Source organism: Perna viridis, chromosome 13 (genome assembly GCF_037379345.1).
Source record: "Perna viridis isolate PV_CMFRI_1.1 ecotype Kerala chromosome 13, ASM3737934v1, whole genome shotgun sequence".
In the NCBI taxonomy this organism is placed as follows: Eukaryota; Metazoa; Mollusca; class Bivalvia; order Mytilida; family Mytilidae; genus Perna; species Perna viridis.
In genome coordinates, this window is record NC_142457.1 from 27,233,854 (window position 1) to 27,247,359 (window position 13,506).

General features: G+C 33.0%; 1 protein-coding gene across 6 annotated transcripts in view; it reads left to right on the forward strand.

Annotated features, from left to right (window-relative positions):
* Positions 1-4,009: 4,009 nt before the first annotated feature.
* LOC148600159 (uncharacterized) overlaps positions 4,010-13,506 on the forward strand; it is a 49,408-nt gene continuing 39,911 nt past the window's right edge. For 3 of the 6 annotated variants that reach the window (XM_088559308.1, XM_088559312.1, XM_088559314.1), the window contains exons 1-5: positions 4,010-4,099; positions 6,434-6,479; positions 9,142-10,166; positions 10,820-10,942; positions 12,110-12,297. In XM_088559308.1, the coding sequence (XP_088415434.1) occupies positions 9,374-10,166; positions 10,820-10,942; positions 12,110-12,297 (1,104 nt within the window). In that variant the 5' untranslated portion in view covers positions 4,010-4,099; positions 6,434-6,479; positions 9,142-9,373. Of the gene's footprint in view, positions 4,100-4,894; positions 5,076-6,433; positions 6,480-7,598; positions 7,750-9,141; positions 10,167-10,819; positions 10,943-12,109; positions 12,298-13,506 lie in introns of those variants that run through there. The other 3 variants (XM_088559309.1, XM_088559311.1, XM_088559310.1) reach the window with 3 other exon arrangements.

Below are 13,506 nucleotides of genomic sequence, written 5' to 3' on the forward strand. Positions count from 1 at the left end.
CACCCGCCGAGTTGCTCATAAAAAGTCAAGTCCGGGGTAGACAAGCGAGGATAAAAAATCACGTTAATTTCTGTTTACTATAATGTTTAAACAAAATATCAAAAATAAAAATATATAGGTTTTCCAACCATAACTAACATTTTTCATAATTCGTAGATGGAGTACTAATTAATATTTATGACACACTAAATATTCTAACTTCATAGTTATAGTCAACAAGAAGAACTTCTTCGTTTTCCTTATTATAATGTACAGCCTAAGGGCCTCTCGGGTCATCGGTCTTATCGAGGAGAACTTCATAATTACTTCCATTTTTTGAAATAAGCAATAGTTTATCATTGCCATTACTAGACACAAACATATTCTGGTGTTTGTCAATTGCTATACCTACTGGGTCTGACAAGTAATTTTGATCAGTGTATCTAAGGATAACTTTAAAGTTTGAATCTAAGACAGTTATTGCAGAGAAGCTTGTGTAGCAAATTCTATCACCATCTGTGATTACTTGTGAATGTTCGCCAACAGACTCATCATCATATACATTGTCGTCTATCTTTCCTGTCTTTGCATCAATTCTCATTAAACCTTTCCTAGGTACACAGCAGATATTCTGTCCTTGGTAATGTGTTATTCCAAGAACTTCAATGTCTGTTTTAATTGTGTAACAAACGGCACTGCTTTGAACGTCTATGATATATATTGATCTTGACTGAGGATTACAAAGAGCAACGAGTTTCTCATTGATTAGTGTCACATCATAGGCTCCTCCAGTTTTTATTGATTTTTTGAGAACTCCATTTGGTTGTACAACTTTTACTTCATTGTTGTAGTCATCAGCTAACACCATCAGTCCATTAGGCATAACAGTGCAACCATAATAGTAACCTTCAATTAATGTAAATTTCTGTTTGAGTTGTTTAGGAAACATTGGAAGAAGCATCATCTGTGCTATTTGAGGTTTGTCTCCGAATTTTAGTACGGTCTTCGTGTCTCTTATCACCCGAATTTTCCCTAGAGATTCCATTTTAAAAAGAGTGTTCTCAAATATTATGTTGTCCTCTATTCGTATTTTTGTTCATGGCCTCTTTATAAGATAAATTTTTCCAAGTCTCTTCCGATTCTTGGACTTTTCTCTCCATCTGCTTGACCCCGATAAACGCTTGAAAATTTGACGCATGTGCCTCTATTATTTCTTTTTGTCCCAGCATTTCCTCAATATTTTTCAACTTTCCTTCTAGGATTTTGATAGCGTCGTTGATAGCATTTGCATTTTCATTTACAATGGAATTCAAATCTGAAAGTGTCTGGTGTTCCAGTCTCTTTAATTGATCAATTAACTGTTGTGTAGATAAGACGTCTTTATTTGTTTTCAATTCATCCAAATTGTCTTTTCTATTCTTAATCGCACTCAGCATGATTTCTCGTAAAGCTTTTAAATCTCTCCATACGTCTTCAAAAACTGCTGATGCTTTGACATTGTGGAGGATGTCGTCTATTTCAGGAGTATCATCACATTTCTTGTGTGATTTAGACAGGCAGTTTATGCAAAGAGGACAATCATGTGACTTACAATAATATCTGTACCTCTCATTATGCTCTGGACAAATGATCTTGATATTCAGAATAAACTGTTTTAACTTCATATAGTCTTCAAATGAAATGGTTGCATGATCCCTTGTTGCTCTTTGTACTTGATGCTGTTTGCTACAAGTTACACAGAGTGACTCTTCACATATAAGGCACCAAACTTAAAGAGTTCCCGTCTGACACTGTAATTGACATACTCTGCAGTTTGCAGACCCCATATATTTCTGTGGTTTAAAGTGCAAATAAATTAAAAATTGGAATTTTCGTACACCCAACTAAGTAAATATTATGATATACAAATTATGTCTGTCCATCTTTTAATGACAGTTTATATTTCATCTTTCTTTTTGTGTACTCCTCGTGGTCTGCAAATATAATTCGGATAAATTCTTTTAATTTTTATTTAATGCAACTTATTTTTCATCTGCGCGTTTGCAATGTTGCCATAACAATTTATATATTAGTATGGCATTAAAAGCATGTATTTTTGATAAATAACAATTTTGTTTTAGGTCAAAACAAATTAACTTTCAATTTGTTAAACAATCATAGGAAGAAACAAATGGCCAAAATGCGTTTCTAAAAATCACAATTTTGCCTAATTTTTCAATTGTTATTTGTTGAAAGGCAGTTCCTTAAAATATCTTTACATACTTTGGTAGAACCTGCTGAAACTGGATTGCTTCATATTTCGATATTTATGGTTTTGAGTACACCCTGTTTACATTACTTTGTATGTATGATTTTAGTTACTTTATGTTCTTTGTTGTGTATGTCTGTTTTCCATATCTGGTCTTATTTGTCTCTGGATTACATTCTTTTGATTACCGCTGTATCCTTGGTTCCCTTGATTACTCTTCAAACCTATTAAGTAGCAGCCAAATTCAGTTTTATTTATTATTCAGAAACAGTTACTGATCACATAATCAGTATTGATTTTTATATGGGTGTTACGCTTTTGAGATTGAATTTATATAGATTGTACATTAGTGCTTTTAAAGAGTAATTGTTCTAAGTTTGTTTTAATTTGGTAGATTTTACTGCGAGATGAATTCATGGTTTTCTCAAAAGTACAGATTCCAAAACAGTTCAGACTATGGTAACATAAGAATACAGCGCAAGAAGACTGAGCAAACATTATTAAATTAATGGGTTTTTGTTGACCATGAATCATCTGTTTCATAGGCAGTGTCTGAAATTTATATGGAGTGGTACTTTCCGTTTGTCTAAAAAGGAGAAAAACAATCGTGGAGATTGTGTTTTACATTAGGATACAATAAAGAGTAGAATTATGGAGGACAAAAAGGACGCAACTCGTGAATCGTTATACGGTGAATCCATCTGCACCATGAAAACTGATTTGTTCTACGCGTCATACTTCTTATTTCTTTCGTCTATCCCGAAATTGACTTTTATAAACAACTCGGCAGTTGTTTCTGGAAAAGCAGAGGGCGCGAACCTTACCGGTGCTCCGAATTTTTAGTGGAATCAGAGTTGACCATATACTTTTGTTACTTTGTGTGTATCATTTTTGCTTATTTTATGTTTTTTATACTGTCAATGTGCTGTGAATGAAACGAATTCAATTTATACACGTCATGTCACTGTCATATAAAACATTACTAATGAAAAAATACAACAAAAGCTAAAGGAAATTGCATATTTATGCTTTTGTGGTTGATTTTCATTTTTCTGTGTCATGTAACAATAACGACCCCAAGTAACTGTGGTTAATTTTTGGCAACACATTAATTCGTAAATGGGGGTATAATATGTACATCGTATAAGGGTATCTGAAAATCGATGTTTCGGGCTGCAAAATAATGGGGTATCTGAGCCCACGTGTTAAATAGCTCTCAGTCCTGCCTCAGTATGAGGTCATAAAATTACCGTGTCTTCTGATAGGACAAGAAGTGTATAACGCATGTTCATCGCCTATCCCTCAGTTAGCCTAAAATGGTATATTGATTGAGGATTAGGGAAATCATTCATGGTATTGGAGGTCCATTCTGACATGTATGTTTCTTTGAAGTTTCTTTATTTTATATGATAATTCTTTAAAATTTTATTGAGGGGTTTTGTCCCTCATTTCCTTGGCTTAAATTTCATACATATTCCATACTGATTTATGATACTGACTTGACTGTATACAATGTTTCATATGGCTGGTAAATTAAACATTTAATGTTTAACATGACATCTAAGTCATTAAAGTGCCAGTCAATATAAAATTCTGGCATGTGTATTTTTTTATAGGAAAGACCATGACATAACAAAGTCATATATATTGAATGCAGTGTATTTGTATCTGCTCCAAATTGTTTGTTGATATGTGTTCTTGGTTTACGATTTGCAGTTCAGTGTATATAGGTAGAAAATGCTCGGTCTTCGGTTCCCAATATGGTATTTCCCAGACTTCTCTAGACTGCAATTAGTACGACGTGACTTCTTTTGGTTTCGACAATCACCGAAAAGTTTCCTTGTAAACAAACGAAGAGGTAGAATGTTTTAGGTAATACACGATAAAATATGGATGACAGTTTCTTAAATATATTCAGATCGCTATAAAAGTACTTTTTTTCTGTGTAGTTTATGCCAGGTCTTCTCGTATATCATATCGTGTAATGATATTTGTATTAATTGAACTGTGACATCTGCCGTAGTTCTTGCCAATATCCAAATTTATGAAAGAAGACACGGGTGTTTATTCATTTCTATAGTCAACCATCTTTTGGTAGTGTTTTCCAACATAGGCCGAAACAAGCACCTGTAAAAAAATGGTTGCTGGGTCGAATGACCACAGATAGGCACTAAAAATTACTATATATAAACATAATATCAGTTGAATATACATGTATGAATTCACACTTGTCATTTTGCTCAGAATGACCCCAGATTTGTCACAGAATAACTTTTGACATCAATGAAACAATGTGATTTTAAATATAGATGTTATTAATCATTAAGTTTAAGGAGAATTCAGTACATAAACAACAGAAAAATATATTATTTTCGCCAATGGTGCCACAATTGTAGACACATCTATTACGTAAAAAGGGCGAGGAAATAGTAAGTGTCCATATAATGCAATAGTGCGAATAAGGCTGTACAACAAATAAACCACTTCGTTTACATTTTACTGATTTTGGCATTGGTAGACTTACATAATATTACATTTTATGGACATTATTTTCTTGTCCTTGTTCATGATTTAACTGATAAAATGTCTAGTGCCTGTGAACTACACCAGCTGTAGTACATGTTGAGGTGATTCTCTTTAATTGCTTTATGGCATTCTGTTCTTCAGGATTATGCAATTAGCTGGTATTGAAGAGAAATCCATTTTTTTCTACTTGCTCCAATTTGTGAAGTCTTTGATTCTGATAAATGTGTCAGTAGAGCACAATAAACTGACAATATTCAAATCAGTACCAGTCAGGAATCAAAGCAGGACTTCTGCACTGTAAGGGGACACTCTACTAATTGAGGTAAAGAAGTACAGAGGATTCATACCTATTTATTGCATATTCCAGAACTCCAGTTTTAAGTGTCCTTTTCTGGATTTGGATGTTTCCTTTTCACAATCTTAAAAGTAAACTCAAAACGAAAGTTGATGACAAGCAGGATGATTTTTCTTTTCCAGTTGTTAAATTTCCCTTTCTTGATGGGAACATTTCTTTGGCATGTTTAGCTCCTTCATACTGTGTATATATTTCTTAACTAGTTCCATATATTTGTAGCAATGTTTTACAACTGAATGAAATCTTTATACACATGCATTACCAGTACAATGTATATTGTTAAGTCAAGGTTTTTGTTACCATTAATTAGGGAAGACTTTTACTAAATTCTTCCATAAATATAAAGATTTGATACTGATGTTTGGATGCACTTATTGTAACTTAATAAAAATGGGATTTCACAACCCAGTTTTTATGGTAATGAAATAAATAAAGCTTGAAAGTTTAAACAGAATCCTTTTGGTCTGGAAAAATATTTGAATTAACTTACCCATAAGGGTTCCCTTGATCTACTCCATGTCATTGTTAAATCTATGTGTTATTGGTTCTGATATTGACACTCTTAAAAATAAATTGAATATTAATTAACTTTACAACATTATGTTCTACTTCCTATCAATACATTTTATCTTTGTATTTGCACGAACGCCTTGTTTTTCTTAGGCATTTTATGATATGTTTTCACTAAATCCTGTTGGATGTGATTTTATTGATACTTTTATCTGTGTAAACTAGGTGTGACTATCAGTTGCTTTTGTGTTTTGAACTAGCTTACAGAAACATGGAGTACTCATTCAGGGTAGATACAGCTTCTTGTCTTTTGTCCTATTTGTTATGGTGTTTTTATTCTGCGTCAATCTCAAAAGTTAAGTCAAAATTTTACTGATTTTTGTAGTTTGTTTTATTGCTGTATTTTTCCACTACTGTCCCAGGTTAGGGGACGGTTGAGCACTTACAAACATGTTTAACCCTGCCACATACATGTACTTAACGTGCCTGTCCCAAGCCAGGAACCTGTTGTCCAGTGGTTGTGGCTGTTTTTGTATGTTCATTGTTACTCATTTTTCAATTTTTTTTATAGATTAGACCGATTTTTGTCTGTTTTGAATGGTTTCACATCATTTATTTTTGGGCCTTTTACAGCTTGCTTAATGGTATGGGTTTTGCCCATTATTGTAGACCATGTGGTGACCTGAAGAAGTTCAATTGTTCTTTACTTGTCATTTGGTGGATGACTATCTCTTTGGCAATCATACCACATCTGCAATTTTTTTATTATTCTTAAAAGTTTTACCTTTCTCTGAGAAATACTTTACTTATTTTAGGATATAAATGGCTCATTTATTTGATTGGAAGATAGCAATGAATCTGGTAAGTAGACAAGGAAACTAAGCCTTAACTACTTAATATGAGGAGATGTTATTTACAAAATAGGGAAGTGAAAATACTACAAATACACTACAGCTCATGTGAAATATGCAATGCTCTGAAATCTTATATTTTAGTTTTGTGTGCTCCTGCAGAACAAAAGAGGGGGAGTATAAAAGTGACCTTTATGTCTTTCTGTCTGTCTCTAGTTTTGGTTTCTAGATGATATTCAAGGTATTGTTGGACTAAATATTTTAAAATTTTAACATGATGATGATTCAGGGTTTTAACGGTCTAGACAGTCCTTGCAGATCTTGCATGACTGCATTTTAAACATGAACTGTGTACCATTTAGTACAGTTAGGTCATGGTGACAATATTTATTTACTTCTTTTTCTTAAAAATTTGGTATGCAGAGGTCTCTCTGTTTACCAGAGCAATTTTAGTAGTGTATGTAATAGGGCAACAATTATATTACTTTATACATGTTTGCTCAAAGGGCAGATGCAGAAATTGTCAAATAGGTGTTCCAGTTGAGGTGATGGAGGTGGTGGGATTCCGATTAACATTTAGTTTAGGAGGACTTTTAATTTACCACAAACTACTAATTCAATGTTTTATCCTCAAAAGTGTTGTAAGAGTGGTCACATGTTGGCACATCAGTCCAGTAGTGTACTCACCTTTGCTCTTTATACAGTTTCTATAACAAGAAGAGTCAGGGAGCACATCATGCACTTTTTTACACTGTAGAAAGTGGAAATGTTAACTTCAACCATGGCTGTAGTGTATGGGTTCCATTTGAGGCCATTCTAAAAAAAAATATTGGTTTGTTGTTTTTCTTCTCCTTACTATGAATGGGGTAAGTAGATAAATTATATTTTAAAAAGACCTTATATTAACAGAAGTGTGTTAAGAATAAAAAAAAAATTCTATCAAACGAAAAGAAAAAGTCAAGGTTAGTTTTTGTGAGTCTGTCAATACAGAGCAAACCAATATTTTTTAAGAATGACCTAAAAATTCAGTTTTTGTTCAACAACCATTTAGAATTACAGAATCATATGATGGTTTGTCATGTATCATATGATTCAGTTGCTATAGAGAAAGTATACAATGTATTATACCTATTAAAGATTAAAATTATCTGAGTAATTACCTGTTTCATTTCATAGTAAAGGCTCTATTCCTGTTTGAATTATTCTATACAGTTTGGTAATGAGAGAAAACAACTTTTTGTGAAACAAAATTAATTTATGGATATAAGCAGTTAAAATAGGTATGCATAGTGGGAATATTAGTTTTTTTGGTTGTGCTTGACTTGTATGTATGTTTTATGGAATTTTGAAAAAAAAGTTTTTTTTTTTCTTTTTGATCTAATTACCTGTATTTTATTTAGTACATTTGTATTAAAAATAATTTATTTTATTTAAAATACATTCACGCTGCCCAGCTCAGTGATACTGATACCATTTGGTCTGTTTGTCTGTCCCACTTTTTCAATTTTATGACAAATTAAAACACATTTTCAAATTTATATTGATGTATGTAAATTTTAACAACCTCCCCCCCAAAGAAAAATAAACAACAACCAAAATGGCAATTGATTTGCTATTAAAACAAATTTGTTTCAATTGAATTTCTCATCATAGGATGGTGAGTCATACAACATAATCATACATGTACATGCATCATTGAAATGTTTAAATTGTTAAAGTGGAGAAACCAAGTTTCAAGGTTCTATATGTAGTTTTTATACACCAGTGTTTTGACAGTTGAATAATGATACAGTTTTCACATGTTATCCTGAGAAACCTGTCTTAACCAAACCCAAGTGGACTGATGTATTTGTTCACTTAGGGCAGGATTTTTAAAGATTCTGCATTGAAATTGTTATTGATAGACATCAGATAATTTTTGGGTTATGCAGGTTTCCAGTTTATCAAAGGTTCAGTTTAGGAAGGTTTCACTGTATACATGTATATTAAGTACCTGTCCACATAAAATTTAGACACTACCAATGGTAAAGTGATTCATTGTGTAAAAAAAAACACCAAACAAACAATGGTTTTTCAGTCTACATATGCTATATTTTCACATAACAATAATTATTTCTGTATTCAGGTCTGTACTTTTGAGAAAATCATACATTTATCTCCCACTAAAACCAACCAAATCAGACAAAATCAAGAACAACAACTCTTGCAAAGTGCTATTTTTATGTACAATCGATATCATTTTTATCTCGAAAATGCAACAGCCAAGTTATGAGAATTGTTTATTCTAGATAAAGGAACTTATCATTTGCTTTAGCACAACTGTTTGTCTAAGGAGGTTGACCTAGGGTAAGGGACATAATTCTTGTAAATCATCGGAATGTTTGTATTCAGCATTTTACATCAGTCTCATATAAGCATCAAAGTAACTTTGACTGACTTCATTCTGTATCAAATGAAAGCTTGAGTGGCTTTAGTAAAATAGAATATGATGCAAAACATTTCACTGATTTCAAGAGTTATTTCCCTTACCCTAGGTCAACCTCCTTAAGACTGTCTTCCTTAAGAATAGGTTGAATTTCTGTTTATGTCTTTTTTCCAGATTATTTAACAGAATAGTGAAACATGCTATGAAAAAACCAATTGTTTTGACATTTTAATTTTAATATTTGCAGCATTAGAATCAAGGAAAAAAGACAACATTTTCCATATCAATTTGGTAAATTGAGTTAAAATTTCATTAAAATGCACTGGAAATGAATATTTCAAGGGCAGATAACTCTGTTTGATCTATTTGTTTTTGCTGATTCTGGTGCTAATGAGTTTCCTGCGGCTGAATTCTGGATATAGAGATGAAGAAATACTTCGGAATAGCTCTTCCTTAGGCTAGTACAAAAAAACTACCCTATGTCAGGACTTGAAAATATTATTCCAACACAGCGTTTGGTGGAGCGCAAGAGATCAAATTTTACCAAGTCTTTAGATCTTGGCGAGGTTAACTCAATTGATTGTGGAAATGCCAGTTATGACCGTTTTTCTCAGTCAATTCATATTGTGAGTCATGAAACACAGAACCATAGTAACCATGGAAATGCAAAAAGCGTTAGTGATTCTAATGGAAATACCTTAAAATCGTCAGTAAAAAAATATTTTCCATGGTTTCGAGGAAGAGAAGCTTCTCTTGTGTCAACAAAATCTATAAAGGAACATGAAATACAAACAAAAGGAAATAGAAATGAAAGAGCAAACCAACAATTGTGTTCAAGTGGTAGTCTTGGAAATTATACTCAGGAAAATGTCAATCAAAATGGAGGCCAGTGTAAATGCTCCAAATTTCATCACCATACTTTTAAGAATGGGACATTTTATCTTCCAAGGGAGGCAACTGCAAATCAAGGTATGTCATTTTCATCCAGAATGGAGTTTATTGAAGCTAATAGAAGGCATATGACAGTGTGCAATACTTTCTGGAAACCAGAATTATCACTTAATCAGCAAAATTACGCTAACAGACAGGTATGTTGTAAATATCTGATAGACTTTGATTCTTTGTGGCCAGAAGAAGGAAGTCTCAAGTCGTTATTAAAAGATGGCATCCAGAACACAGCTCTTCGGGATGCTATTTCTGAGCTGGCTTTGCTTGCTGTTGTCTGTGGACCTGTTCACCTGCTGGAATACATGATCAACTTATCTCTTATTAGTAAGTTGAATTCCATGCAGATTTTTCTTAAATGCTTAAAATTTCTGCTGTCATAGAATTAAGTCTTGGTCAAAATTGTGAAGTAACATGTTTTCGGAATCTGGAAATTATTTAAAAAATTGAATAATTGAATAAATACTCCATTCACAATAATTTGTACTCAATGTTAACAGTTTGACCTTTACTGTGATAAAAAAACCATTGCCCATGTGGTACAAAATGTTATAAAATGTTATGGCTCTGTCACATCACAAATTCAAATGTCCCATGAAGTGTGAAATTTCCATGAAAAGGACTTTACTATATTTACCGTTCATTTTGAATGTTTAATTTTTAGGTTTTGTACTTTTTCTGTTTTTGCTTTAATCTGATTCATGAATGCAAAACAATAAATGTATCATGACCTAATCTAGAAGGGAGAAATGGGGGAAAAAAACTTCTCCTTATTTGTGCTCACTTCTCCCATTTGTCTTTGAGAGGGAGAAGTTTTTATGATAGATTACATAGACAATAATGTCAGTATTGTCAATTTTCAAACAGAATTTACAAAAATTTCACCTAGTCATCGCAGTCCAGATTAGGCCCTGAGTATTGAAAGATTTTCAGTAACTAGTTGAATTAGATTAGCTTTAATTACATCACATTTTTTCAAGGATTAGACTGCCATTTAGAAGACGGACAAGGGCTGCTACATTATGCCTGTCTGATGCAGAGACCCAGCCTGATTGGTTGTCTAACTAAGATGGGTATACTGCCAGAACTCCCTGATAGAAGAGGTAATACAACTGTCTGTTTTTAACCAAACTCATTTTGGATTTTAAACTGAACTCATGATGAAAGAGTAATCAAGGGAACTAAGAATTTAGCGGAAATCAATAGAATGTAATCCAGGGACAAAGATGAGACACGGAAAACAAACATGCACAACAAAGAACATAAGAACAAAGAAATTTAGTGGTTTTAAGTCACCCTTATGGCAATTTATGCCATAAATTATGCACTAAAAAGAAATAATTTGGATAATTTTACCGGTCCAAATAAATTTTCGTTTTGACAGGAAGTCTTGTGCTTATTTTGTAGCCTGCTTTAATTTGTTTCATTGTTTGGTTTATGGAGGTTGAAAGGACTAGAATGAACTGTCGATCAAATTTAAATATTAAATATTTTCTTCCACATAAAATTCAGATCTCTTTGTTGCTTCATGTATCTCAAAGTCAAGGATTCTTGTCCTGAAATGCATAAAATGTAGTAAACTAAGAATCATTCAATCAATCAATCAAAGCCATGGAAACCACTTCCACCCTCTATGCGCTAATGACTGATGCATATTTTGCTAATATTATAAATTGATGGCTACACATTAATACTTGTAGATGGAACCTACTTAATCCATGTGCATAGACAAATAAATGTTTCTTTAAATGTCATACCTCTGAAGTGTCTTTTTTTTTGTGGGGGACTTCCCCATTAAAGCTCCAAAATCTAAATTTTCAAATGTAATTAAAAAAAAAGAAACAAGATACAAATAAGTGGTGCATTAGCATTAATTAATTTTTAAAAAAGCCAGAGAACAAAACATTGATGAATTTGAAGCCTCTTAAATGTTGTCTTTGCTTAATGAAGACTATTTCATATGTAAAACCACTTACCCTACCGGTGCACCTTGGTCCATGCTCCCAGTCTTTAGTGGAGTCTGAGTTGCTCATTTGCTTTTGTTACTTTGTATGTATTGTTTTAGTTATTTAATGTTCTTTGTTGTGTATGTCTGTTTTCCGTGTTTGGTCTTTGCCTTTCTTTTGATTTCCGCTAGTAGCTGTTCCCTTGATTACTCTTTCAAATGTTGGCAGGTATGAAATTTCAAACCTGCTTCCAAAAAAAAACTAAGAAATTAAATCAAAAGTCCTCTGTTTTATGTGATAAAACTCTTTCCTCTTTGATTGAAGGTTACACAGCTGATGAAGTTTGTTTCTGTCCAAACATCTGGAGAAATTTACCAAATCGTTACCATGCCAACACAACCATATGTCCTTCCACTGAGACACTTATCATGCCAACACTTCATGATAAATCTGTTCTGTTCAGAATGGCCCAAATGACAGGAAATATTTATGAAATCCAGATGAATTTACAGGTGAGTTACAGTACTAGTGCAGATCTGGTAAATCGTGCAATTTTTTTTTTTAAAGTCTCTTTTTTGTAATTATTGACAATTTAAATGGTAGGGAATCCCCTGATATACTATTGAAGATTTCAAAAATAATTTGCAGCTTGTGCGCATAAGTTTTGAACTAACTTGTGTGCACAAATTGCTTACTGGTAATATTTTTCTAATTCCTTCCATGGCATGTTAGGGCTTGTGCAAATGGAAAATGCAGATGAACATATTAATTGGTAGGTCCTTGCCACTAAAAGTGGTGGATACCAGGACAAAAAGGGGTGCCAGAAACATGCATTGGAATAATAGTATATGAATATTTTTGACATTATATTTTAAGGTGCCATACCACCTAAGGAAGACTGGGAGTGAATTTGGGGATGAAGACTTGAATCTTGCAGAAATTAAGGGCCAGAAAATGGGCCTGAATACAAGCATTTTTCTTAATTCTGTATAATAACTTGAGTAAGAGCAAATAGGGTAAGGGAAGTAACTCTTGAAATCAGTGAAATGTTTTGTATCATATTCTATTTCACTAAAGCCACTCAAGCTTTCATTTGATAAGTTTTAACTACAAAGTACCACTCCACAAAAAGAAGACTGGGATTGATTTTTGGATAGTGACTTGAGTAAAGGGGCAAGAAATAACTTGAGTGAAAGGGAATGGATTGCTTTGAAATTATCCCACAAGGTACCAAATTACCACAGGAAGTTAAGGATCAAATTTGCAGGTTTTCACTGGAACCTTTTATGAAAAACAGCCAAAAAATACCACTTTTGGTCTGGTTAAATTTTAACCATGTGTCAAATATCAAAATTCAAAGCTTTTTAATTTTGAATGGTGTGTCTGTATTTGCCCCTACTGTTGAGTATTCAGCCTCTGCAGTCGTATCAAGCTGTCTCTGCAAGGTATTTTATTGTCTTTTAGGTAGGCTTTTGAAATTTGATATGTGGTTAGTTTACTGTGTGTTGTGGTTGAGGGTCCTTGACATTTGACCTTGGACTTTGATCTTGAGGTCAAATTTTTATTTTCTTACAATTGTTTTTAATGCAACAAATTCTGTCAGAACTATAATTTTTATGTCATGCCACACATGCCCATGCCCACGGGGGACACATGGAAAAAGCAAAACTTACGTGAGCTGTAGTGTAGGTTTTTGTTATTTTGGATGTTGGTAGACAATT